Source organism: Felis catus, chromosome E1, assembly GCF_018350175.1.
Source record: "Felis catus isolate Fca126 chromosome E1, F.catus_Fca126_mat1.0, whole genome shotgun sequence".
Taxonomy (NCBI): Eukaryota; Metazoa; Chordata; class Mammalia; order Carnivora; family Felidae; genus Felis; species Felis catus.
The window spans coordinates 37,767,716-37,794,388 of NC_058381.1; the positions used below are offsets into that span (position 1 = coordinate 37,767,716).

The following is a 26,673-nucleotide window of genomic DNA, read 5'->3' on the forward strand; positions in this document are numbered from 1 at the left end:
ACCGAGGGCAGCCGCTGGGAGGGCAGACTGGGGGCGGGGGACAGAGGTGGGGCCAGCACAGTGGTCAGTGGGGGTTCAACCCCCGGCCAGGGAAGGCGGAGGCTGGCCGCGATGCTGTCGCCAGCGCCTCCGCCGCTGTGGTGATGCGGGGAGCCTGGGGAGCCGGCAGGATGGCAGGAGGGAGAGGTATGTGAGTGTCCCCCGGCTGGGTGTGTGGGTCCAAAGGGGGCTTAGTGTGAGTACGGGGGGGTGTGGTCTAACTTGTCCTCATCACATGATGTGTGTGCCTGGGACTGGAGGTGTAGTTTATATGTGTCTCATTGTGTTTCGCTCTGTGTGTGTGTGTGTGTGTGTGTGTGTGTGTGTGTGTCTTTGGGTGTGTATTTTCCAGTATCTCCTTGTGGTGTGGCACGCACATGCGCGTGCGCGTGGGAGCGTGTGTGTGTATGTGTGTATTGTGTTTCACTCTCCCACCCTTTGATACTTCACCCTGAGAGACGCCCCTGGGCACCCATCAAGGGCCAGGCTAGGCCAGGGCCACAAGGCCTCTGTCCCTAGGGGCTGCCTCCTTTTTTGGCTGGGCCTGGGCACCGGCCCTGTCACTCCTCAGCAATGCAGCGTCAGCCTCGGCTCCCAGTGCCAGATTCCAGGCCTGGGGTGGCAGAAGGTGGCCTGAGGCCCCTTAGATAGTCCGGCCCCTCCCCCAAGCCTGGCCCAGAGGGAGCAAGAGGTGGGCAAGTTTCTCTTCACTCCGGAGGCCTAGGAGCCAGGCCCCGGCTCCCTGTCCAGGGGACGGAGGGACGGCGGGGCTTTCCCAGCCCCCGCCCACCCCCAGCCCACCCCGCCGTGGACACACCCCTTGGGCAGCTGCCGTCTCTGTCTTCTGCCACCTTGACTGGTCTCTGGTGGGTTTTCCGAGCCCAGCCCGGGGGCTGTGGGCACTGTTGGATGTAAGGCAGCAGGGAGGCGGCTGAGGCCAGCATGGGGGAGGACCCCAGAAAACAGATGTTGGAATGTTTGTGGCTACAGGCAGTCCTTGTCATAAGTCTTAGAGAAATCCTGGCTGTTTCTCTAGTGAGAGAGAGAGAGGGAGAGAGAGAGAGAGAGAGAGAGAGACAGTGAGAGTGTGTGTGTGTGTGTGTGTGTGTGTGTGTGTGTGACTCTCAAAGGCCTCTAATTTCTTTGTTCTCTCCCTCCCTCCCCCCGACTCTCTTTGGAGCATGCCTTCCGGCTCCCACCCACTCAGGGCCCCCCTGCCGCTTGGTCCTTTCCCTCAGTCCACTTCTCTAGGGTCCTGATCTCCCAGGGCTGATGTAACTCCGCCCTGTGGGACTTGTCCAGCCCTGCTCACCTGCCTCTGTGTCCCCGGCCAGGCCTACTCCCAGGACGCCTACCTGAAGGGGAACGAGCCGTATTCTGGAGAGGCCCGGAGTATCCCAGAGCCGCCTCCGATCTGCTACCCTCGCAAGACTTACGCCCCGCCAGCCCGGGTCTCCACCTGGGCCACTATGGTGCCTGAGCCCCTCTCAGCACTGCCCAGTGACCCCCGGAGTCCTGCCGCCTGGAGTGACCCGGGGCCCCGCGTCCCTTCTGCCACCCGTACCCATCCGGACAACTCTTCCTTGGGGATGAGCCAGCCCCGCCCCAGCCCTGGTGCCTTCCCCCGCCTCCCCTCGGAGCCCCGGACGCCCCGTGCCTTTCCTGAGCCTGGCAGCCGGGTGCCCCCCAGCAGACTGGAGTGCCAGCAGGCTTTGTCACACTGGCTGTCAAACCAGGTACCCCGCAGGGCGGGGGAGAGACGGTGTCCTGCCATGCCCCCCCGGGCCCGCAGTGCCTCCCAGGACCGGTTGGAGGATGTGACTGCCCACCGCCCATGGCCCTGCTCCACCTCCCAGGGTGCCTTGAGCCAGTTGGGTCAGGAGGGCTGGCACCGAGCTCGCTCAGACGACTACTTGAGCCGGGCCACCCGCTCAGCCGAGGCGCTGGGTCCAGGAGCACTGGTGTCACCCCGTTTCGAGCGCTGTGGCTGGGCTTCCCAGCGTCCGTCTGCCCGCACCCCTGCCTGCCCACCCAGGGACCTTCCTGCGCCCCAGGCCCCACCCCCGCCTGGTCTGCAAGGCCTGGATGACATCGGCTACATCGGGTACCGGAGCTACAGCCCGTCATTCCAGCGCCGGACTGGCCTCTTGCACGCACTCTCCTTCCGGGACTCACCCTTCGGGGGGCTACCCACCTTCAACTTGGCTCAGTCCCCTGCATCGTTCCCGCTGGAGGCCTCCGAACCACCCAGGGTTGTGCGCCCAGAACCCAGCACCCGGGCTCTGGAGCCCGCCACCGAGGATCGCCGCGACGAGGTGGTCCTGAGGCAAAAGCCTCCCACGGGCCGGAAGGTCCAGCTGCCCTCCGCAAGACAGATGAACCTTGGGTTTGGTGAAGAGTCCCCAGAGCCAGAGTCCAGTGGGCGAGTGGAACGCCTGGGCAGGAAGGTGGCCCCTTTGGCCACTACTGAAGACTCTCTGGCTTCTATCCCCTTCATTGGTGAGTGACAGTAGAGGTGACTGTCTTGGGAGACTGGGTCGTCTGTGCCCTGTTTTACCCCACCCACCTGTCAACCATGGGCAAAACTCTGGGTTGAGTGCCGATTTCTCTGTCCGTCTGTCTGTCTGTCCATCCATCTGTCCTTTTGTTCTCTCCTGCATCCTGTCACCCTTCCTTTCATTCATTTCTCCCCCAGCCGTCTTTCTTTCCTCCCTCCCTCCTTCCTTTCATCCTTCATCCACCCGTCCGCCCGCCCATCCGTCACTTCTCTTCTTTTCCTCCTCCCTTTCTTCTTCCTCCCTTTGTTCATTCATTCTTCCTTCTCGTCTTCCATCATTCTTTCTTTTCATCCTTCCTTCCACCCTTGCTTTCTTCTATCCTTCCTTTGTTCCTTTTACTTTTTGTTCCTTCCACCCACCCTCCACCCATCCATTCATCCAACAAATATTTGTGTCAGGCACCGTGCTAGGCTTCAAGCTCTTCTGGAGCGTGTGGTCCAGCAGCCGGACAGATGATCGGACAAGAGCAACCCCATGGGGTGTGTGTGTGTGTGTGTGTGTGTGTGTGTGTGTGTGATGGGAGTACAGGGGACTCTAGGAGACAGAGAAGGGTGACATGGTCCAGACTGGGGCGTGGTAGCCAAGGAGAGAATCTTAGAGGAAGGAGATTAGGGCTAAGATTTGAAGGATGAGAAAGAGTTAGGGGGAGAACGTAAAGGGAGAGAATAGAATATGCCAAGAACCCTGACGTGAGAGAGGAGGGTGCCTTTCGAGGTCGCCAGAAAGGGTCCAGAGGGGCTGTGTCAGTCTCTGGGGAGTTGGGGACGTTATCCTGAGAACAGAGGGGACACTGAGAGTTTGCTGCCTGTGGAACAGATGTTGGATAAGGGAGAGGCAAGAGAGAGGAGAGACAGGGTGGTTCCCAGGTTTCTGGTCTACCTAGAGGATTGTGCCTCACCCCTACATCGGGAATGAGAGTGGGGGCAGGAAAAGGTTTAAGGTTTGCTGACTGTGTCTATGAGGGTGCAGGATAGGCTGGGCTGGGTCTAGGGGCTTGAGATAAAGACCAGATACAAGATCATGAAACTGGGACCAGAAGTGGAGAGACAGTACCTGGAACTGAGCAGGGTGAGCTCACCCTATGGTGGTCATGGGAGTGAGGGAGAAGAGGCCAGGCCAGACCCAGCCCTGGCCTCCCCTGGTCAGCTTTCGGTCAGAGTGGGCAGACACAGCGTCAGTAATTTCCCAGTGTGAGGGGGAAACGTAGCGCCTGCCCTCAGGGAGCCCCAACTGACGGAGGAGACAGTCCTTATCCTCAAGAGACCCCCGGTCTGGTGGGGGAGATGGTCCGAAGCTCTCAGGAGCCCAGTCCAGGGAGGGTGGCTCAACCTCAGGCCTGGGTGTGAAGGAGGAGGCAGGGGCGGAGCCTCCATGCTCACAGTCTGGGGATGGGGGGCGGGGGGCCCTTGGCCACGGGCGTATTGCCAGCAGGGCCTCGGAGGACCTGAGCCTTGGGCACGTGGTCTGGGCCAGGACGCGAGGCTGGGGGCGGGGGGCAGGCAGGTTTAGCTTTCTGCCACCTTTATCCACCACTCCCCTCTGCTTGCAGATGAACCCACCAGCCCCAGCATTGACCTCCAAGCCAAGCATGTCCCTGCCTCCGCTGTGGTCTCCAGCGCCATGAACTCAGCCCCCGTCCTGGGCACCAGCCCATCCTCCCCAACCTTCACCTTTGCCCTTGGCCGCCATTACTCCCAGGACTGCAGTGAGTGCTCCCTGAAGCCCTTGCCCCGTCCTTTCCCTGGCTGCCTGGTCCTCAGGGGTCTCTGCTGGGCTTGCTGCCTGATGTATGGCCTCTTCTTGCCGGCTTCTGCTACTCCAGGGGCCCCGTGGGTGGTCACCTCCTGGCCCTGCCCAGACAGGAGGGCTCCAGGGAAGCCCTGGCCCTCCTGCTGACCCTGTGGGTGGCTTTGCAGGTAGCCTCAAGGCCGGCCGCCGCTCCTCCTACCTGCTGGCCATCACCACAGAGCGCTCCAAGTCCTGTGACGATGGGCTCAACACCTTCCGGGAAGAGGGCAGGGCTCTGAGGTGAGGACAGCGTGTGGCCGTCACAGCCACCCTGACTGGGCTGGGACGGGGCTCTCGGCCCTGGTGTCCTCTATGCCGCCCAGGCAATGAGCTCCCTCCCTGGAAGGCTTCTGAGCCTTGGGATTTGAGGAGAAGTCCTAGCTGTGCTTCCTACCTCCCTCACACTCAGTTCTCACTCGCCAGGCGCCTGCCAAACCGAGTACCCAGCCTGCGGATGCTGCGAAGCTTCTTCACTGATGGGGTGAGTGGTGAGCGTGTGCGGGCGAGAGTGTCCGGGGAGCTGGGGAGGGACCGATGCCTCGGCTGTGGAGCCCTGTCTTGGGGTGGGTTTCTAGGCCTCTGGCTCCTGGGGCGGGAAGTGGTCTACTCTGGCTCCTGTGTCCCTTCTCCAGCGCCCCCCCCAACCCTGTAGGTGATCCCCTGGTGTCAGCTATATGGGCTGTGTCATCACGTAAAGACACCCGCACCCTCCACCCACCCAAGGCCTTGGTCCGTATCGTTCCCCCACTTAGAATGCCCTTTCCACACACTCCCCTCCACAGCCACATGACTCACCTTTTAATTCCTTTTTTTTATTTTAATTTTATACATTTATTTGTTTTTAAGAGACAGAGAGGGACAGAGCATAAGCGGGGGAGGGGCAGAGAGAGAGGGAGTCACAGAATCCGAAGCAGGCTCCAGGCTCTGAGCTGTAAGCACAGAGCCCAACACGGGGCTCAAACTCACAAACCGTGAGATCATGACCTGAGCCGAAGTCGGATGCTTCACCGACTGAGCCACCCAGGCACCCCTCACCTTTTACTTTCTTCGGGTTTATCTCCACCTTTTCTGAGATTTTAGCCTTCACCCCTGACATGTGATGCCTATTTTCTCCTTAGCACTTCTCATGTGATACAGTTTATGCATCTGTCCCCTCTCTTGCTCGTCTCCCAGATAGAATGTAAGCTCTGTGAGGGCAGGGATTTCGTTTCGTTTGCTTGCTCCCTGTGGGTGCCAAAAACTGCCTGCACAGGGTGGCCTGGGCCAGTATTTGTGTGGTGTCTTCAGGGGAGGGGGGACACCGGAAAGGAGGGGGACACAGGACTGAGAGTGATGGACAGGCTGGAGTTTCCAGGCTCAGACCCTGGGGAGACGTGGGGTCAGTTCTGAAATGGCCTTAACTCTTCGTGATTACGGGTAGACTAGAAAAGCCACTTGATTTCAAACCCTCGGTATCTTTGGTTCATTTAACACCTTGAGGATATTGTCACCTGGCGTATTCCTTATCGCTTCCTCTGCTTACTTAACTCTCCCTTGACCTGTCACTTCTGTTGCTGGAGTCGTGTTGACACTATCACTTCCTCTGTTTAACTCCTTGTGGACATGACTACATGCTCCACTAACTCAGCCTTTGTTGATGTTTCCACTTCCTCTGTTTATTTAACTCCGTGTTGTCACAATCACTTCCTTTGTTTCCTTAGTTGCTTCAAGTCCATAAAATTAAAGGAGGTACCAGATTGGCTTTTCTAGCGTGGTGAGACATGTGGTCGGCAGGTCATAGCCTTTCTTCCTTTCTGGCTTCCTCGGCACATACGTCCCATGACCTCAGCGCGGTGGTTCAGAGAGGGCAAGTGGGGCCTGTGAGGCCACACAGCACAGCAGAGCGTAGCCCAGGCATCCACCAGGCCCGCGTGGCTGTGCGAGGTCCATGGGCCTTCTGGCATGCTGGCACCGTGGGAGCCCCCCTAAGTTGCCCTCCGTTGTGTCCCTGCAGTCCTTGGATAGCTGGGGTACTTCCGAAGATGCTGATGTTCCTTCTAAGCGACACTCAACCTCTGACCTCTCGGACGCAACCTTCAGCGATATCAGGAGAGAAGGCTGGTTGTATTATAAGCAGGTCCTCACCAAGAAGGGGAAGGTAAGGTGGTTGGCAGCCTGAGGTGGAGGTGGATGGATGCTGTCTCCGGCAGAACTCTCCGGCTTTGATACCCGCCCCGCAGCCTCTGGAGCCAGAGGGAACCAGCTGAGGCTGTAGCCTGAGGGGTAGAGGTTAGATGTTAGGAAGAACTTCCTGGGGGGCATAAAGAACTCACGAACAAGAGGGGTTAACCAGAGAGGTCGTCTTCTGCTGCTGCGGGAGGGATCTGGTCAAACTGTGCCTGGAATTCTGACAGAACCATCCCACAGTGATCCTTGGTTGGCTGATCGCCCCAGAAAGTGTCACTGGGGGCTCACGGAAAATGAGGGAGCAAGGCCAGGGTGATTCTTTCGGAGGAGCTGAGACCCCAAAAGAAGGCAGACATTAGCCTTTTCGGGGCCTTGCGGGGCCAGCAAAGCTTTTAGTCTTTATCCTAAGAGCCACTGAAGCCCCTGGGGTCTCTTTCATTTGGCTTCCTGGGGAATGAATTAGAGAGGGGCCCCGGCTGGGGCCGGCTGGAGGCAGGAGGACCAATTAAGGGCGACCACAGCGACGGCTGGGCATGCAGGTGGCAGGGGGAGACAAACAGGATCCCAGAGCGAGGAGGCCGGGGCCCTGGGTCCACGGAGGCGACGCGGCCCTGGCGAAGCTGAGCGGAGCGGTTAGCATCGACCTGGGCTTGGCCCTTGCCTGCATCATGAATTGCCCGGGGGAAGCTTGGGTGACTCACCCGCCTATGACTCAGTTTCCTCGTCTGTAAATAGAGCTAACAACAATCCCTAGCATATACACCTGTTGCTGAGGATTAAACGAGATGATCTCAGCAAAAGTGCACCCAGTGCCTGGCACGGGGAGCTGCTAGTCCTCTGCTATTAGTTGAATTTTCCACCCCGCCTTCTGGGGGTCTTGTACCTGGAGAGAATGTAAGCTTTGAAGTCAGACAGACTGGGAGCTCCTGCCCAGCCACTTATCCAGCATATGGTTTTGGGCAAGCCCCTTAACCTCTGTACCTCACTCTTCTGATCTGTAATGTGGGGACAGTGCCATTCATTCTACGTCCCGGGCTGGTGGGAGGTGAAGTGAGATGTATGGGCCAGGTGGGGCTGGCATCCATCTGTGCCCTCATCCAGTCCACGATAATGACCGAGTGCCTGCCATGCTCCCGATTCTCGGTCGAGGTTCTGGGTATTTAGTGGCGTGGGAGGCAGGCCATCCCGCCCCGCTGGGGCTCAGGACAAGCAGAGGAAGCACCCGGTGCATAATAGTTGCCAGCCCACGACTGTCAGGACTGGAGAGCTGAGCTGAATGGCACGCAGTAGGTGACCCCAGCCTAGGCGGGGTTGGGGGAAGGTGTCGGGGAGGCTGTGACATGAAGGGTGTGTGAGAATCCACAGAACAGGGAGGGGGTGGGAAGTGCTCTGACAGTGGAGATGCCCTCCTGGATGGTCTGGGAGAAAGGAACAGAGGGCGTGCTGGGTGGCCGCGAGCCAGGTGAGAGGTAGAAGCCGAGGTGGGGAGTCAGGTGCCTGCTTCGGGACCTCATCACCCAGGGCAAGCCTTTGCAGGGGTTTAGATGGGGATGGGAGGTGTGTAAGCCCAGGAGGCAAGGGTCACATCTGTGATAGGAGATGACAATGCCATTGCCGCTGTCCAAGTGAGCCAGGGCGGGGGCTCTAAGGTCGTGGCATGGGGCGGAGGGGAAGGGACAATTTAGAGACACTGAGGGACGGATGGGTTTGGCTTGCTGATGGCTGGGAGGTGAGGGAGGGTGGAGGAGGCAGATGATGGCTGTGGGGGCGATGGGGCCTTCCCCTGAGCCACAGGGCACTGGAGGGGCAGGTTGGTGAGTGGAAGCCAAGGGTTCCTTTGGGGACTTGTGGAGTCCAAGGGCCCTGGGTCATGCCCCGGTGGGGGTGTCCTGGGTTCAGAGGCTCTAGGGCTGTGGCACCCGGGAGGGAGTCAGTCTATCAGGGTGTGCACTTGTAGCCACCGGTGTGGGAGCACTGAGGGAGAAGGCGAGAGACTGGCTGCACCTTGAGAGGAAGTGGGGAGAGCAGACCAAAGAGGAAAGCCAGCAAGATGGAAGGAGAGGTTGCCTAGGAGGGTAGCAGGGGCCAGCTGTGTGAGCTGAGGAAGGGGAGATGAACCCTTCCAGCCCCAAGTTTGAGCTCCTCTGAGGGCCAGGGGAGAACTGCTGACTCCGGCCCGCGAGGTGGCCCATCTCCCAGCTCTGGATGGCCCCAGGCAGCCGCACCACAGTGTCTCCCAGGCAGGGACGGGAACTGGGCCCTTCCTGCTCACTGACCGGTACTGGAGGACAGGGGCTTCCACTCCTGGCTTGGCCAGGACCCGATTTCACTTGTCCCCTCAGTGCTGTGGCCTGGGAGTTAGGAGAGGGGTCATTAAGTCAGCTTCGGGCCCTTAGTCTGTCCAGGGAACTGATGTCCAGCCGGATGTTGTCCGCTCTGGCAAGTCAAGCCTCTCCCGGGGAACCCCCACCCAGCCCCCAGGCTCTTTCAGAGACCATTCATTGTCGGACAGAGGGAGGTAGGTGTGACAGGTCCCTGCAATCACAGACCTACCATTTGAGCAGGATGTAACCTTGGGAACTGGCTAGTTCACCTTTCATTTACCAGTAGGGAACACTGATGCCAAGGGAGGGGGCTTGACTTGTCCAAGGTCACCTAGTTGGTTCGGTCTCAAAGGGTCACCTTGTTGGGGCGCCTGGGTGGCTCAGTCGGTTAAGCGTCCGACTTCAGCTCAGGTCATGATCTCACGGTCCGTGAGTTCGAGCCCCGAGTCGGGCTCTGTGCTGACAGCTCAGAGCCTGGAGCCCGTTTCAGATTCTGTGTCTCCCTCTCTCTCTGCCCCTCCCCTGTTCATGCTCTGTCTCTCTCTGTCTCAAAAATAAATAAACATTAAAAAAAAAATTAAAAAAAAAAGGGTCACCTTGTCACCCCCCCCCCCACTCTGACATAAGAAATTCCCCTGGAGGGGCGCCTGCGTGGCTCAGTGAGTTAAGCATCTGATTCTTTATTTCGGCTCAGGTCACGATCTCATGGTCGTGAGATCGAGCCCCGAGTCGGGCTTTGTGCTGAGCTTGGAGCCTGCTTGGGATTCTCTCTCCCTTTCTCTCTGCCCCTCCCCACTTGCACGCCTGCTCTCTCTCTCTCAAAATAAAAATATAAACATGAAAACAAATTCCCCTGGAGGGTCATGTCATTTCCTGCTCTGACAATCCTGTCTGGGTCCAGCAGGTCTGTGGTGGTGGGCAGGGCTCATGGTCAGGTGTGGCCGTGTTACCCGCCAGCCACGGAGTTTCCTCATCTGGCTCGTTCTGAGGGCAGAGGCCCCTGTTGGATGAGTGGTAGGTAGGCCACCGGTCCAAGGAAGGGAGCCCTGGGCCTGATGGGGGAGAGCCTCTGCCCTCAGGGTGCTCCGAGGATGATTAATTCATTAATTCATTTATTCAATAAATATTGATGAGCACTTACCCTACGCCTGTGGAGGCTGTAGGCTCTTGGCTAAGGATGTAAGAGGACAGACCAGTTCCCGGCCCCCATTTACTGGAGAAATCCGCAACTAGCATTAAGCGGAGGTTACAGTAAGCACTCAGGGAAAATGAACAGGGTGATGTGAATTGCCTTTAATTCTGGAGGTAGCAGGGTGCTGCCTTTATAAAAAAAATGGTCAATGGGGCGCCTGGGTGGCGCAGTCGGTTAAGCGTCCGACTTCAGGCAGGTCACGATCTCGCGGTCCGTGAGTTCGAGCCCCGCGTCGGGCTCTGGGCTGATGGCTCGGAGCCTGGAGCCTGTTTCCCATTCTGTGTCTCCCTCTCTCTCTGCCCCTCCCCCGTTCATGCTCTGTCTCGCTCTGTCCCAAAAATAAATAAAAAACGTTGAAAAAAAAAATGGTCAGTGGGGACTCCCGGGTGGCTCAGTCGGTTGAGCGTCTGATTCTTGATTTCAGCTCAGGCCATGATCTCACGGTTCGTGAATTCGATCCCCTGGTGGGGCTCTGTGCCTGCGGTGTGGAGCCTGCTTGGGATTCTCTCTCTGCCCCTCCCCGACTCATGCACGCTCTCCCCCCCCAGCCCCCACCCCCCACCTCAAAATAAATAAATAAATAAATTTTTTTTTTTTTAAAGAAAGAAAAAATGGTCAGCGAAGTCCTCACCGAGGAAGTGATGTTTGTGACATTTGATCTCAGATCTAAAGGGCAAGGAGGCCACATGGAGAAGTGAGGGAAGGGGCTCTGGCCAGAAGGGACAGCAAGAAAGAACAAAGTCCCCAAGAAAGGAAAGGGTTGGCTTGTTCACTAGAGAAGGGTCCCTGTGTCTTTTTTTTTTTTTTTTTTTTTTACTTTTTTTTTTAACGTTTATTTATTTTTGGGACAGAGAGAGACAGAGCATGAACGGGGGAGGGGCAGAGAGAGAGGGAGACACAGAATCGGAAACAGGCTCCAGGCTCCGAGCCATCAGCCCAGAGCCCGACGCGGGGCTCGAACTCCCGGACCACGAGATCGTGACCTGGCTGAAGTCGGACGCTTAACCGACTGCGCCACCCAGGCGCCCCCTGGGCCCCTGTGTCTTGACACAGCGAGAAAGAAGTCGGTGGAGAAGCTGAGTTTGGAGGGGGAGAGACACATCATGAAAGTTCTTGGGTTTGATTCCAGTGGCAGTGGGAACCTACCAGGGAGTGCTACGCAGGGGAGAGACACCATCTCGCTTACATTTTAAAATGGTGGCTGCAGGGGTGACTGTCTGACTCAGTGGGTAGAGTGTGTGACACTGGATCTCAGGGTCGTGAGTTTGAGCCCCACGTTGGCACAGAGATTACTTAAAAAAAAAAATGTTGGCAGCTGTGGGCTGGAGAGTGGATTGCAGGAGATGAGGGTGGGGACTGGGAAGGTTTGTGTAGTTGTCCAGGTAAGAGGTATTGGTGGTATAGACAAGTTGGTAAATATCGGGAAAAGGTGGAGACAGGTGGTGTTTTGGAAGCAGCACAGGTATGACTTCCTGATGGGTTGGATGTCAAGGGTGAGGAAGGCGGGGGGGAGGGAGGGGGTCAAGGGCAAGTCCTAGTTTTCTGGGCAACTGGGTGGATGTGTTGCGCTGGAGAAGTTGGGGAGGGCTGTGGAGGAATAAGTTTGGTGACAAAAATCAAGTACCCCGTGGAGTGCCTATGAGACATGCACATGGGGACACTGAGTAGGCAGTGGGAGGTGCAGGACTGTGGCTGGGGGGGGGGGGTCAGGGGAGGATGCTGGACCAGGGATACGTTTGGGAATCCCCATCAGTAGACAGATGGGATTTAAAGCCACAGGTGTGGATGACAGCACAGGAGAGACATTCAGGGAAAGGGGAACCCAGGGCAAAGTTCTGGAGCTCCCCCTCCTGTAGGGCAGGGGCTTAGCCTCCGCTCTAGAGTCATGTGGGGCCCCATGATTCTTTGTTGTCGGGGGCTGTCTTGGCCATCGGGGCGTGTTTAGCAGCACCCTTGGCCTCTACCCACTAGATGCCATAGCACATCTCCAGGTGTGACGACTGAAAATATCTCCAGATAAATGTCCTCTGGGGACCATTCGCTCCAGTTGAGAACCGCTGATGAGAGCATGTTGTGGGGGGGCTGGGGTGGGGGGGAGAAAACCAATGGAGGAGACTGAGAAGGAGCCAGTGGAATGAGGAGGAAAACCAGGAACCACGGGGTCCCGGATGCCAAGAGAGGGCTTGGAGAAGGAAGGAACTGCAGGCTGGTAACGTGCCTCAGAGAGGCTAAGGAAAAGGTCAGGCCGGACGGAGAAGCTGCTTCGGCAGCACGAGGGGCCAGAGTGACCTTATGAGTGGCCTCTGAGACCAGGATACAGAGTAGAGTCTTGAACGAGGGGCAGACAAGCTGGGAGAGCAGGTGCGGTGGGGAATTCTTGATCAGTTTGCTGCGCAGGGCGCAGCGTGTGGACTTAGGAACGGCTTTACGAGGATTCTATGTAAGGTGGGCTAGGCTGGGTGGGGGCCTCGCTGCTGCTGTGGGGGCATTGCTGACCAGATGCTGTTGATGCTAGTATTTTTTTTTTAATGTTTATTTTTGAGAGAGACAGAGAGTGTGAGCGGGGGAGGGGCAGAGAGAAAGGGAGACAGAATCTGGAGCAGCCTCCAGGCGCTGAGCAAGCTGTCGGTACAGAGCCTGACGCTGGGCTTGAACTCACGAACTGCGCGATCATGACCTGAGCCGAAGTCGGAGGCTTTAACTAACTGAGCCACCCAGGTGCCCCGTTGATGCTAGTGTTGATTGATTGATGGATTGATTTTTGAGAGCGCGAGAGAGAACTGGAGCAGGGGAGGAGCACAGAGAGAGGGAGACAGAGGATCTGACGAGGGCCTCACCAGCTGTGAGATCGCGACCTGATGCTAGTGTTTAAAGATGCTGGTGTTTAAAGGAAGGTTGGGGGACTGAGAACAGTGGGTAGGGGTGTCCAGGCAGGTAAGGGGCTGGGCAGGAGGGTGGGGCAGGGGGCTCCTGGCCGTGGGGCGGGGTCCCCACTGCTGTGGCCGCCTGCAGCTCCCGGGGGCCCCCTCGCGCTGTGGGGGCGGGGAGGGCAGGCCCCGCCTCTCACACCCTCCCCCTTCCTGTGTCTCTTCCCCCCCCCCCCCCCCCCCCCCCCGTGTCTCCCTGCAGAAAGCGGGCGGCGGCCTGCGCCAGTGGAAGCGGGTCTACGCCGCGCTGCGGGCGCGCTCCCTCTTGCTGAGCAAGGAGCGGCGGGAGCCCGGGCCGGCGGCGGCGGCGGGGGCGGCGGCGGCCGTCGCAGGTGAGGACGAGGCGGCGCCCGTCTGCATCGGCTCCTGCCTGGTGGACATCTCCTACAGCGAGACCAAGAGGAGGCACGTGTTCCGGCTGACCACCGCTGACTTCTGTGAATATCTCTTTCAGGCTGAGGACCGGGATGACATGCTGGGCTGGATCAGAGCGATCCGAGAGAACAGCAGGGCCGAGGGCGAGGTGAGGGCCCGGCCGCCCACCAGGGCTGGGGTGGGGCGGGGCGGGGCGGGGTGGGGGTGGGGGTGCAGGGAGGCCCCAGGGCCGCCCCTCCCCTGCCGCGGACCTCGCTTCACCGCTCTGAGCCTCAGTTCCCTCCTCCATAAAATGGGCCAACAGGGGGTACCCCCTGCAGCCCTACGTGCCGGGGCTTTGGCGTAAAGAGAAAATACAGACAGCGGCTCCCGGAGCCCTCGGCACCCTCAGTGCTCCCTGGCCGGCAGGAACACTAATAACTACAGGGAGGGCACAAATTATTATCGTTATTATCATTATTATTACTGCCTTGGGCAGGCTGTGGCACAGAGAGGTCAGCTCCCGGCCAATCTTAGGCCTTGCTTCAGAAAGCCGGGGTTTCTTATGGAGTGAATTACAGAATGCGGTGCCCCTGTGCCAGGACCGTGGCTGGCCCTTCTGACAGGGCTGGCCTGTCAGCAGGGCACCAACACATTGACCTTGGGAGGAGGCCAAGAGGATTGGCCTTTGGCAGTAAGCTGCACTGGTTGAGCCAAAGGCTTTGGCAGGGATTTCAGGGTAGTTTCTCAATGGCGCCCCCTCTTGGGCAGCTGCAGCTGCACACCCAGAGCCGGGGCTGACGTTTCCGTTTCACTTGCCCGCCCCCCTCCAGCAGGGGCCTGCACCGAGGTGTCTTTGCTCAGTGCACACAGCTCTGTGGGGGTCCTGAGCTCGGGGGCTGGTCTCTGCCACGAGGATGGTGGGCCAGGGGGAGAGGGGTGCAAGCACCTGGCCTCTGGGCCACAGACCCTCTTACTGACAAGAGACCCATCCTTTGGCTGAACCAGGCTCTGCTCCCCTCAGGACATTGTCTTTCCTTACTGTAGGGAGGAAGGTACCTGGAATGTGTGGCCCTGTTCTGGGGGGCCTGGCTGGGCTGTCCCCAGCAGGGTACAGTCAGGGGGGTCCCACGTGACTTCCATTATTGCTGGGGCTGCCAGTCCTAGGGGCATCTCCTCTGTGCCTGGCCGGGAATGTGATGAGTGCTACATGCACAATTCTGCAGCCCAACCCTGAGGTTGCCATGTTATCTTCTTTGTTACTGTGGAGGAGACTGAGGCTCAGAGAGGCCAGTGGATTACCTAGGTCACACAGCTGGTGAGGGGGTGCTCGGGAGTCCAGCCCTGGTCTTTCTCGCTCCAGGGTCTGAGCCCTCCAGCTGGCGAAGCCGAGGCAGGGGCCAGGGATGAGGCCTGAGTTGGCTGGCTGTAGGCACTGAGGGGGTCTGCTTTCTCTTTCCTTTCCTCTAGGACCCCGGCTGTGCCAACCAAGCTCTGATCAGCAAGAAGCTTAATGATTATCGCAAAGTAAGGTGAGGTCCAGCTCTCATGAATAGTCTTGACCATGAGGCGGGGGGCACTCCAGACAGAGGTCATCCTCCTGGCCCACCTCCGGGCCCGAGGCAGCCTCTGAATCACCCTCTATGGGGGTGGGGGGGGGTGGGGGGGTAGGCAGAGCCTCCAGTCCCCAGAAGGACAAGGAGGGATTCGTCAGGGATGGAGGGGAGGTCTAAAGTGGTAGGAGGCTGGGGCAGGTGGCATGTTGGGTGACCCCAGATGAAGACTTTTCCTCTCCTCCTTTTCCTACACAGCCATAGCTCTGGGCCCAAAGCTGACTCCTCCCCCAAAGTCTCTCGTGGCCTGGGGGGCCTCAAGTCTGAGTTCCTCAAACAGAGTACCGCACGTGGCTTCAGGACTCAGGACCAGTCCGCAGGGAGCAAGGGTAGGAAGGTGGCTGCTAAGGGGGCAGTATGTGTGTGTGCACATGTGGGAGGGTGGGGGTCAGTTCTGTGGGTCTACATGGGAGCCAAGGGCGTGTGTGTGTGTGTGTGTGTGTGTGTGTGTGTGTGTGTGCATGTGTTGGGCTGGATGTGTGCCAGGATTATCCTGGTATGTCAGTCTGTGTGTGTATGCCTGTGAGGGTCTAGGGGCTTCCAGAGTCTCAGGGCTGGAAGGGCCTGGAACCTGATTTCCCTCCGTGACATCCCAGCTGGGTGTTCTCCAAGTCCCTGCCTGTGTCCCTTCAGGAGCAGGAGGCTCATCCTCTCTGGAGGCGGCCTTTTCCCTCTTTATACACTTTTGACTATTAGAAAGTTCTTTCTTTGATTGTATCAGAATCTGCGACCCCCACCTTGTTGTTTTAGCCCTCGAGGCCATATAGAAGTCCTTACTTTCCTCCGAGGGCTGACACCTCAGGAATAAACCCCCTCATCTCTGAGGCCTTCTCTCAGGATATAATTTCCCATCAGCCCTCAGCATTCCAGTTGCCTTTCTGATGGAGGCCCCACATGTCCAAACATGGGTGGGTGTGTGTGACCAAGTGTGGCTGCTGCCCCTCCCCTGCTGCCCCCGACCCCCACTCACCCTGACTTTGTCTGCCTTCTCCGACCCCAGATGACAGTGCTACCACTCCCAAAACCCCATGGGGCATCAACATCATCAAGAAGAACAAGAAGGCAGCTCCTAGGGCGTTTGGGGTCCGTCTGGAGGAGTGCCAACCAGCCATAGAGAACCAGGTGAGCCCCCGCCGTACCCCAGGACAGGCAGAGAAGGGGGCAGACCAAGGCACAGAGGGTCAGAGCTGTGAGGGACTTTGGAACCAGCTCTCCGCCTCATCTTAGAGACACCGCGGTTGTGGGGGTTGTCGGGGGGCAGAGCCCAGGGAGGGAACAGCAGAACTGAGGCAGAGCCCGGAATCCCCACCCTCCAGTCAGTGCTCCCGTGCCCACCGTGGTGAGGCTCTGGTGCCCGGAGACGGTGAGGGCCTTCTGTTCCCCTGCATGGGGCCCCGGGCAGCAGCTTTGGCCGTGCACCGCTCCCGTCTTGGCCTTCCCCCCTCTTCTGGCTCACCGGTGGGGAATCCTGCCTTTTACCTTCCTAACACGTCTGCCCTGCCTGTCCCCAGCGGGTCCCCTTGATCGTGGCTGCATGCTGTCGTATCGTGGAGGCACGGGGTCTGGAGTCCACGGGCATTTACCGAGTGCCTGGTAACAATGCAGTGGTGTCCAGCCTGCAGGAGCAGCTCAACCGTGGGCCCGGGGACATCAACCTACAGGATGAGGTGGGTGCAGCCGGGGAGTCTGTGGAGGCGGGGAGGGGCCGAGGCGGCGTGTGTGTCTGTCGTGTTCCTTGTACCCTGCAGCGTGCCTGGCAGCGGGCCGGGGCACGAAGACGGGTGAGACGGGACCTGTCCTTGCGGGCCAGGCCCGGGGATGGGCATCCCCCCAGCTGAGGCCTGACAGGTGCAGTCGTGGCTAGGGAGCCTTGAGGCAGAGGCTCGCAGGCAATAGTTTGGGGGCCTTGAGGATGAGTAGAGTTCACTAAACGCCGGTGAAAGCCGGGCGAGGGCATTCCGGGCCGAGGGAATGGCCTGGGCGAAGGGGCGGGCCCTGAAGGTTTGCCAACAGTCGACTCACCTTCTCTGTAAAGGACCAGGTAGCAGATGTTTTAGGTGCTGGTTACCACGCGGTCTCCTCCTCCTCCTCCTTCTTTTTCTTCAGTCCTTTAAACACGTGAAAACCGTTCTTAGCTCCAGGGCCACACAAAACCAGGCCGCAGGCTGGACTTGACCCACAGGCTGTGCTCCGCAGACCCCTGGCTTAGAAGGGGAGCCTGTGGTATTTTCTGGAGCAGCCAGGACTTCGAATGGTTGCAACGTGGGAAGAGGAGGGGCCGGTCAGATGAGACAAAGCCGGCTCGTGAAGCAGTCTGACAGCCACACTTAAAAGTTTGCAGCAGGCTCAGCAGCCGGTTAAGCCGACTGTGCTCTTTCCCCACGGGGACCCAGGGTGCCGCGGCTGCAAACAGCAGCCTCCTTGGTGGTGTATGCAGCCTGTCGATTGTATAGGCTGCCCTAAGGGACCTTGGGGACAGCCTTTCCCAGTGGACATTGAGGTTTGGCCTCATGTCTCCGGTCTAGGCTCCAGACGGGTATGCGGTATGGGGGGACGGGGCACCTTTGGAAAGCCCCCGGTCACGGTGGCCAGGGTCCTCATCGGCCAAGTCATCATGTCCATCTGTACCAAGTTGCAGAACAAGGAGTCTGTGATCGAGGCCCTACATAGGGCCAAGTTCAAGTTCCCTGGCCGCCAGAAGATCCACATTCCCAAGAAGTGGGGCTTTACTCAGTTTATTGCGGATGAATTTGTAGACGTGGTGGCCGAAAAGCGGCTCATCCCAGATGGCTGGGGGTCAAATACATCCCTAATCGTGGCCCCTTGGACAACTGCTGGGCTCTGCATTCATGAGAACCTTGGCGCTGTCCCTCCCTATTCATGCCCACCAATAAGTTCCACTTCCTGTAAAAAAAAAAAAAAAAAAGCTCACTTTTTAAAAAAAAATGTCAGTTATATCTCAGTAAAGCTGGAAAAAAACTAAAGAAATATATGTTTTTTTAAGTATTTATTTTGAGAGAGAGCGAGCATGAGCAGGGGAGGAGCAGAGAGAAAGAATCCCAAGCAGGCTCTGCCCTGTCAGCACAGAGCCCAACGTGGGGCTTGAATCTACAAACCATGAGATCATGACCTGAGCCAAAACCAAGAGCCAGACGTTTAACTGACGGAGCCACCTAGGCGTCCCCCCAAAAAATATATACTAAAAGAATTTAAAAAAATTTTTTAATGTTTTATTTATTTTTAGAGAGAGAGAAAGAGACAGGACGCAAATGGGGGAGAGGCAAAGAGGGAGGGAGACACAGAATCCGAAGCAGGCTCCAGGCTCTGAGCTGTGAGCACAGAGCCTGACGCGGGGCTCAAACTCACACAAGATCCACAAGATCATGACCTGAGCCAAAATTAACTGACTGAGCCACCCAGGGGCCCCCCAAAGAGATATTTTAAATTTTTTTTTCAACGTTTATTTATTTTTGGGACAGAGAGAGACAGAGCATGAATGGGGGAGGGGCAGAGAGAGAGGGAGACACAGAATCGGAAACAGGCTCCAGGCTCTGAGCCATCAGCCCAGAGCCTGACGCGGGGCTCGAACTCACAGACTGTGAGATCGTGACCTGGCTGAAGTCGGACGTTTAACCGACTGCGCCACCCCGGCGCCCCAACAAAGAGATATTTTAATGTGAAAAAAAAAGAATGTGCAGCAGGGTCAGTGTTTCTCAAACTGTATTCCCCCAAAAAGCTGTGGGAGGCTGGGAGCAGGTCAGGAACCCCGGTCTTTGCCCAAACTAGAGAAATCTGCTTTGTTCTGTTTTTAATGTCATTTTTTTTTTCATATTGGGTTTTCACGTATGATTCTGTCTGGCAAAAAGGGGCTCTGCTGAAAAAGATTTTTGGAAAACCAGGAATCTGGGCAATGAAGTCCCATGAGTCACATATTTAGTGAAGCTTTATGTGATACCTGACCGTCTTCCTGCCCTTGGGGAAAAAATGGGGAGACAAGATAAGTACGTGTGGGACGGTGGCCAAGGGAGAAGGCTGCTCTCTCACCAAGGGCCAGATTGTGCGATGAGGAAGGAGAAGATGCCGAGGGCCGGAGCAGGTGGTAGACTTGAGTGTTTGAATCTTTGAAGCGTGAATGGGAGGGGGCAGGTGGACAAGAAGGCAGTCCAGGCTGGGAACGATGGCATTTTCCAAAATCCCAGAGAAGGGTCTGAGTGTCGAGACAGAGAACAGGCCCATTTCATTCCTCCTTCCTGGGCTTGCCAGCGGGGAGGATGAGGCCCGGGGCAGGAGGTGGAGGGCTTTTGATGGCTCCACTGAAGTCTTTGATCTTGACAGTAGGGACAATAGGGAGCCTTCAGTGGTTCTTCAGCTGGGGAGGCATAAATGAGAGTGGAGTCTGCTTTAGCTTAAGTCTGACGGATACAAATGAGGGAGGCCCAGAGCGGGGCATCCAAGGGAGAAATTGCTGACATGTGGGAAGTGCAAGGGGCCAGGAGGACACGGTGGCCCCAGGGGAGCAGCTCTAGGAGTTGACCACATGAGAGGGAGGAAGGGGGGTGCAGGGAGGAGCCAACATTTGAGCTGGGGGCTGGTGGTATCTCTCTGGCAGAAACTGGGGAGTAGGGCCCGAGAGGGAAGATGTGTCAGGCAGCCCCCCCCCCGCCGGATTTGGGGTGATGGCACAAACAGGCAGTCCCCAAGAGTGCACTGGAGGATGGACACGGTGGCGTTGGGGCACAGGGTGGGACGATGGAGGGAACTGCTGTGTGGGCAGAGGGTGGGCAGCAGGAGTGAAGGGCCAGGCTCCGTGTGGGACAGAGGAGAGGGGGGCTCAGGTGAGGCTGGGGATGAGTGGCAGATGTGTGCACGTGGGAGGGGTCCAGAAGCCTTGGGTTTGGGAGCTGGGAGATGAGAACAGCCAGGAGGTGATGGGGCAGGTGGGCGGGCCCTGTGCTGGCTTGGGGTGGATATGCCCAAAAGCACATTCGCTGGGGCTTAGCCAGGGAGAAGCCTGGCCGGGGCTGGGGGGGCAGCGGACCCAAGTCAGGGCCCAGAGCGTGCTGGGCGTGTAGTTTTGTCTCCGACACCAGTCCTGTCCTCTGTCTTGGGGACCGCTGGAAGTTAAGTGCTGTGGGCAGGGTGACCGTAACTCCTGATGAACCTGAGGGGGAGGGTATTGTTTGTGGGATGGTGTGGGGCCATTGTACTGAGTGTGTGTGTTGTGGAGCTGCGTGTCTTTGTGGAAGGTGTTACCTTGTTTTCCGGGCCTGAGTTACTCTGAGCCCTTCCGGTCAAGGCGGTTACCCTGGACTTGGCACGGGGTGGTGGTGCCCCCTCGTGGACACAAGGGACAGTGACCGGCCATGCTTCATTCATTCTTGCATTCAACAATCCATTTATTTAAAAAAAAATTTTTTTCTTTTTTAATGTTTGTTTATTTTTGAGAGAGAGAGACAGATTGTGAGCAGGGGATGGTTAGAGAGAGAGGGAGACACAGAATCCGAAGCAGGCTCCAGGCTCTGAGCTGTCAGCACGGAACCCGATGTGGGGCTTGAACCCACAAACAGATCAGACCCGAGCTGAAGTCGATGCTTAACCAACTGAGCCACCCAGGCGCCCCAACCATCCATTTATTTAAAACAGGGTTTCTTGGGGTACCTGGGTGGCTCAGTTGTTTAAGCGTCTGACTTTGGCTTAGGTCATGATCTTGCAGTTTGTGAATTTGAGCCCCGCATCGGGCTCTGTGCTGACAGCTTGGAGCCTGGAGCCTGGAGCCTGCTTCAGATTCTGTGTCCCTTTCTCTCTGCCCCTCCCCTGCGCGCGCTCTCTCTCTCAAAAATAAGTAAACATTAAAAAAAAACAACAACCCAGGTTTCTCAATCTTGATGCCTTGCAGAATAATTCTTTGTTGTGGGAAGGTGTCCTGTGTGTCACAGAAAGTTTAAAAGCATCCCCAGACTCTGGTGTTGTGGAAACCAAGGGGGTTCTGTCCCTGGGGGTGTGATTCTGCCCCTGTTGAGAACTACTCACTTAGGGTATATAGGTGCCAGGCTAACTGAGCTCACTAGGTGATAGGAGCACAGTGGGGGACAGGGCAGACAGGACAGGACAGGACAGACAGTCCTGCCAGGCAGGTAGGCAGGGAAGGAAAAAAATGCATACAACGGTGACAAAGTGTGGTAAGTACCATGGAAGAAACAAGGTCAGGGCTGTTGTACAGATGAAGGGGCAGGGGCAGTGGTGGCTGTGTTAGCTGTGACTGTCAGGGAAGGCGTCTCTGCAGAGATGGCGTTTGGATAGGATGAGGAGGCTGGCCTGTGAAGGGCAGGGGAGGAAACTTCTAGGGGAGGGAATTGGCATGTGCAGAAGGCCTGAGATAGGCAGGTGCCAGGCATGAATGACTGCTATGTCATGGATAAGGAGAGGGGGTCCAAGGGTGGCTCTCCAGTAAATGGGGAGCCCTGGGAGGCAGGATTGAGTGCTAGCAGGCCCGAGGAGGTCCAACCACCAAGGAGGTTTCCCTCACTTCCGTCCCATAGTGCTTGCACCGAAGAAGGTACCTAGTACTTGCTGTGGGTGGGCAAATGCGGGAGCTCACTGGGCTTGCTGGAGCAGGGAGGGGTCGGGGCCAGCCGGTCAGGGGGCCAGGACCTAGCTGGGCGCTGTTCTGCCGCCACCACCCTGATGAGTCTCCTTAGGCCGGAGATTGCCTGGTCTGGGCAGAGCTTGGTGTGGGCCCCAGGGAGGGCTGGGCCGGGCTAGACTAGCATGGAGGCGTGGGCACCTGGGCTGGGCCTGGGGCAGGGGGATGGGGTTTGTGCACCCCGCTGGGCCTGCCTGGGACCTGATGTCTTCGCCCTCTCCCCAGCGCTGGCAGGACCTCAATGTGATCAGCAGCCTGCTCAAGTCCTTCTTCCGAAAACTGCCTGAGCCTCTTTTCACCGACGGTGAGTGGGGGTGGAAGTGGAGGACGGGAGGAGGAGGGACACCTGGCTGTGCGGCACTCTGACCACTTTGTTTTATTGGGTTTGTTGGCTTTACTCATTGAGTTTTTGTTGTTGTTGTTTTTTTTAATGTTTATTTATTTATTTAATTGTTTTAACATTTATTTTTGAGAGACAGAGAGAGACAGAGTGTGAGCAGGGGAGGGGCAGAGAGAGAGAGAGGCAGATACAGAATCCAGAGCAGGCTCCAGGCTCTGAGCTGTCAGCACAGAGTCTGACGTGGGGCTTGAACTCAGGAACAGTGAGATCATGACCCAAGCCAAAGTCGGATGCCTAACTGAGCCAACCAGGTGCCCCAGTGTTTATTTTTTTTGAGAGAGAGCAGGGGAGGGGCAGAGAGAGAGAGAGAGAGGGAGACACAGAATCTAAAGCAGACTCCAGGCTCCCAGCTGTCAGCATAGAACCCGACATGGGGCTCGAACTCACAAACCGCGAGCTCGGGACCTGAGCCAAAGTTGAGGCTTAACCGCTTGAGCCACCCAGGCACCCTGGGTTTTTGTTTCAATACAAGAGAAACATGGGCTTGTGACAAACTTAGTATAGATGCAAATCAAGAACACCCGAAGGTGCCTGTCACTCTCCTAGTCCCTATCCCTGGAGACTATCCTGACCCTTTCTGAGCATTTGCTGTGTGCCAAGCGCTGCTCCCTACAACGACTCCATGGAGTAGGTACTATTATCTCCACTGTACAGATGAGGAAACTGAGGTTAAATCATTTGCCCAAGGTCACGCACGTTGTCAGTGTCAGAGCCAGGATTCAGCCCCAGGCGTCCGGCTCCAGAGCCCAGCTCTTGACCGTTCGCTGATCTGTTTCCCAGACCCTCTTACACCTGTGACGGAGACAACCGTGCATAGATAGGGTCTAGGGTTGGGTGAGTTTGCCTGCGTGCTGGCACATGTTTGCCACCTGGCTCTCAAGGGAAAAAAAGCCTTGATCTGTAGTCTCCATGGTACAATTACTCCTACTGCGCCTTATTTCAAGCTACCGATAAGCTGCCACCAACGTGGAGTCAGAAGAGAGATGAACACCTTTGGCCCTCAGGAGCCGGTGTGAGCCGGATTCAGCACACCCCTGGGGGTGGGGGGGGTGGGGGTTCTTAACAAAAGGAGGCTTGTCATTCTGAGATTCATTCATGTCTGTACAAAGAACTCTACCCGTTCTTCTTTTAAATCAACCACCTGGTAGTTCGTAGTCGGAATAGACTATAATTTGCCTAATCACTCCCCTGTTGATGGATATTCAGGTTGTGTTCAAAGTTTTGCTCTTACAAAACGCGTGGCAGTGACTTTCCTTGAAGGTGTCCCCGCATGCCCGGATCGGTGTCCTAGAGGTGGGTTCCTAGGCTGTAGAATTTCCAGGTCAAAGTCCTGGTCAACATTTTTGAAAGCTAATGTCAAGCTGCCCTCTGAGAAGAAGGCCCTAGTTCATACTCTGACCAACCGCATAGGAGAGAATTGGCCCCATCCACCCTAGATGTTATCAGCATTTTATTAGACTTCTCTTAATTGGTTGAGGGAAATGGCATCTCATTATGTTTTCATTTTCATTTCTTTCATTATTAGGGAAATTAACTATCTTTTCATTAGTTTATTGGCCTTTTCTGTTTCCTCTCATTTCCTGTTCAGACTGTGTGCCCATTTTCCTATTGGGCTGTTTGTCTTTTTTGGTATCGATTTGTACGAGACAAGCTCTTGTGTATTAGGGGTATTAACCCTTTGCTAGTTTGTGCGGAGATTTGCTCTCGGTCTGCCGTTTGCCTATTAACTGTTCAGGGCAGAAATTGAAAACAATTAAGTGTAGTCAAAGCTGTTCATCTTTAATGGATCTTGCATCTCGTGTTTAGGAAGGCCTTATGGTTGTAAAGACGTCTTCTTGGTTTTCCCAAGATTTTAGCAACTTTGACATTTGGCTCTCTAATGCAATCACACATGTTTGTGTATTATTATGTGGGCTGGAAATGGATTTTTGTTCCCCCAGCAAGATAGCTAATTGTCCCAGGGACATTTATTGACCCCTCCATCCTTCCGCACTGATTTGAAACGCTGCCTTTATCACATAGTAAAGATCCACGTGGCCTGTTCCCCTCCTTTCTGTGTCCTTGTCCTTGGCCAGCCTCCTCCGTGAGGCCCAGGCTGCTGAAGCTATGCTATCTTTTTAGCGCGTTTCAGTATCGGATAGGACAAGCCCTCCCTCGTGATTCTTCCTTTACAGACTGTTCTCCGCTCTCCTTATGCATCTACTCGTCAGATGAGTTTCGGAATAAACTTAGCCTGTTCCATGTTTTAAAGTTCCCCATGCACTTCTTCTGAAGGGAGTTGGGGGGCATTTTGACACAGGTGGGGTGGGCGTCTGGAGGCTGAAAGGGCCCCTCCCTCTTTCTAGGTAACCTCTTCTGACCTTGTGGTGTCCTTGTCCCAGAGCCTGGGACGAGGACCTCTTTTCCAGTATCCACGTGCAGCTCAGGTCCTGCTTCTTCCCAAACACACCTGGGCTGCCCCAGGTCGGGTGCGCCCCTGAGTGCAGCTGTAGTGGGTTTGGTCACATAGACACAAGGTCATGGAGCACCCCCCACCCGACCCCCCCCCCCACCCCCGCCGACGCTGAGCTGGAGCAGCCTGGGCCTCCTCAGCTTGGAAGCACCATGAGAGTGGGAGAAGGGACTGCCTCCCACCTCTCTAAAGAGTCTTCACTGTGTTCTAGACAAATACAATGACTTCATTGAGGCCAATCGCATCGAAGACTCGAGGGAGCGGATGAAGACGCTCCGGAAGCTGGTAAGGAAAGAGAGATGCCCTCGGGCAAAAGGCACACTGGGCCTGGAGAGCAACCCCCACTTCCCCTCCCCCCCCCCACCCCGGGAGGCCTGGAGCCCAGTGCCGCCACTTCCCTCTGTGACCTTGGAGATGCCCTTCTCCGCTCTGGGCCTCCGTTTCTCCATCTCTCCAAGGGGGCTGGCTAGAGGGTGGTTTCCAGACTCCGGAAGTATGGCGGTGGGAGCCCCTGTGGGGTGTGCTGGGGAGATGGGGAGGCCATCACAGCCCCATGCCCCTTCTCGCTCCCGCCCAGATCCGGGATCTCCCAGGACACTACTATGAGACTCTCAAATTCCTCGTGGGCCATCTGAAGACCATTGCTGACCACTCGGAGAAAAACAAGGTGGGGGGACTCTGGCGTGGAATGTGGGGGAAGGAGGCCTATAGGGTCCTTTGAGCATATTCTAGACTCTTCCAGGTCAGATAATCCCAAGGCCGTCTAAGCACACCCTCCTCCGTAGTCACTCTGTCCCCACCCCACCCTTCCATGCCAGCCAGTGCTTCTTCCCCGGAGAGCCATCTGCGGAGTTTCTGAAGGGTCTCACAGAGGCAGAGAGCCACAGTCCCTCTGTGTCTGATGGAAATCTATCCTTGGATTTAGCTCAAATCCCTTGCATTGCATTTTTCTTTCTTTCTTTCTTTTTTTCTTTTTTTAAAAAATATTTTAAGTAATCTCTACACCCAACATGGGGCTCGAACTCATAACCTTAAAATCAAGCGTTGCTCACTCTACAGACTAAACCGGTCTCTCATGCCACATTGTGTTTTTCTAATCAGACCTCTGTATTTTCTGGTTCTGCAAAAATGAATGGAGCTATAGGAATGCTCCCAGTTTTAAAATACCCTTAGAACCTCCAGCAGGTCCCTATTCTGGCATCTGTCACTGTCAGCACGGTATGGGTGAGCAGGCTGGGCACTGCTCTCGGCTACTAGGCCTGGGGATGAGCGAGGCTGAAATCTGGCCTGTACTCTACTTGCGAGGCATTGCCTTACCCAGCAAGGAGGTGTCCGTCCCCTAAGCCAGGCATAGCTCAGGATGGGCCTTGGGCCTGAGGGGCCTGGGGTGAGGGAGGTCTGGGGGACTGGAGGTCAGAGCTCATGGAGTGTTGGTGCTGACCTGCTTTCCTCCCCTGCCCAGATGGAGCCCAGGAACCTGGCCCTGGTCTTCGGGCCGACGCTGGTGAGGACATCTGAGGACAACATGGCAGACATGGTGACCCACATGCCTGATCGCTATAAGATCGTGGAGACGCTGATCCAGCACGTAAGCAGCCACTCCAGGCCGAGGCCATGTCCCCCTGGGCATTTCGCTCCTGCTCACCTGGGCGGATGTGCTCAGTGGAGGATGAGGCAGCTTCAGCAAATGCTCCTGGGATGGCACATGCCCTTCCGAAGCGATGGGCTGCGTTTCCGGACCAAACAGGAATGGATCCTAGAATCCCTGTCTTTCTAGGATGTTCCATTCCCAGCAGGAGAATCAGGAGGCCCCTGAGCTTCTAAGATGAGGGTGAGGGCCAGAGGGCAGAGGTTGGTCAAGGAAAGTGCGGCTGGGTTGGACAGCCAAGGGGTGAATGCAGGGGCACGTTCAGAAGGGGGCCCCAGGAAAAGTGTCCTTGTAGAAACACGCAGACAGGTGTAGGGAGCAGGGGCAGAGCTCTGCCTTGCCACCCCACTGAGGCTTGGGGGAGCAAATGGTGATGCCCGGGGAGGGGACGCAGATGAGGCAGGGCGGAGCAAGGGCTAAGACAGGATCCTGCACTTGTCCTCTGTATGTCTCGGGCTGGTCTCCCCCCTTCTCATGGCTCCCAGAAGCACCACAAGCCCTGTTGTGTCTAAGGAGTCTAGTTATTGTCCAGGATGGGATGAGAACCTAGAGCGGCCAGCAGAGGGCGC

The 26,673-nt window shown here is 56.8% G+C and overlaps 1 protein-coding gene, 1 non-coding gene and 1 pseudogene across 8 annotated transcripts in view; all 3 read left to right on the forward strand.

The window, feature by feature from the left end:
• The window catches only part of ARHGAP23 (Rho GTPase activating protein 23), an 80,144-nt gene that overhangs the window by 38,941 nt on the left and 14,530 nt on the right, over positions 1-26,673 (forward strand). For 6 of the 7 annotated variants that reach the window (XM_023244568.2, XM_023244567.2, XM_045044027.1 and 3 more), the window contains 14 exons: positions 1,374-2,538; positions 4,147-4,302; positions 4,514-4,625; positions 4,809-4,866; positions 6,379-6,522; positions 13,197-13,517; positions 14,819-14,880; positions 15,160-15,290; positions 15,962-16,083; positions 16,473-16,628; positions 21,830-21,908; positions 24,668-24,741; positions 25,034-25,123; positions 25,919-26,044. In XM_023244568.2, the coding sequence (XP_023100336.1) occupies positions 1,374-2,538; positions 4,147-4,302; positions 4,514-4,625; positions 4,809-4,866; positions 6,379-6,522; positions 13,197-13,517; positions 14,819-14,880; positions 15,160-15,290; positions 15,962-16,083; positions 16,473-16,628; positions 21,830-21,908; positions 24,668-24,741; positions 25,034-25,123; positions 25,919-26,044 (2,796 nt within the window). Of the gene's footprint in view, positions 1-12; positions 187-1,373; positions 2,539-4,146; positions 4,303-4,513; positions 4,626-4,808; positions 4,867-6,378; positions 6,523-13,196; positions 13,518-14,818; positions 14,881-15,159; positions 15,291-15,961; positions 16,084-16,472; positions 16,629-21,829; positions 21,909-24,667; positions 24,742-25,033; positions 25,124-25,918; positions 26,045-26,673 lie in introns of those variants that run through there. The other variant, XM_023244572.2, reaches the window with a different exon arrangement.
• On the forward strand, positions 16,637-17,940 carry LOC109494351 (annotated as a pseudogene).
• LOC111557896 lies at positions 17,309-17,442 on the forward strand. Its single transcript, XR_002738307.1, has one exon. It is a non-coding gene; the product is annotated as a small nucleolar RNA SNORA70 (small nucleolar RNA).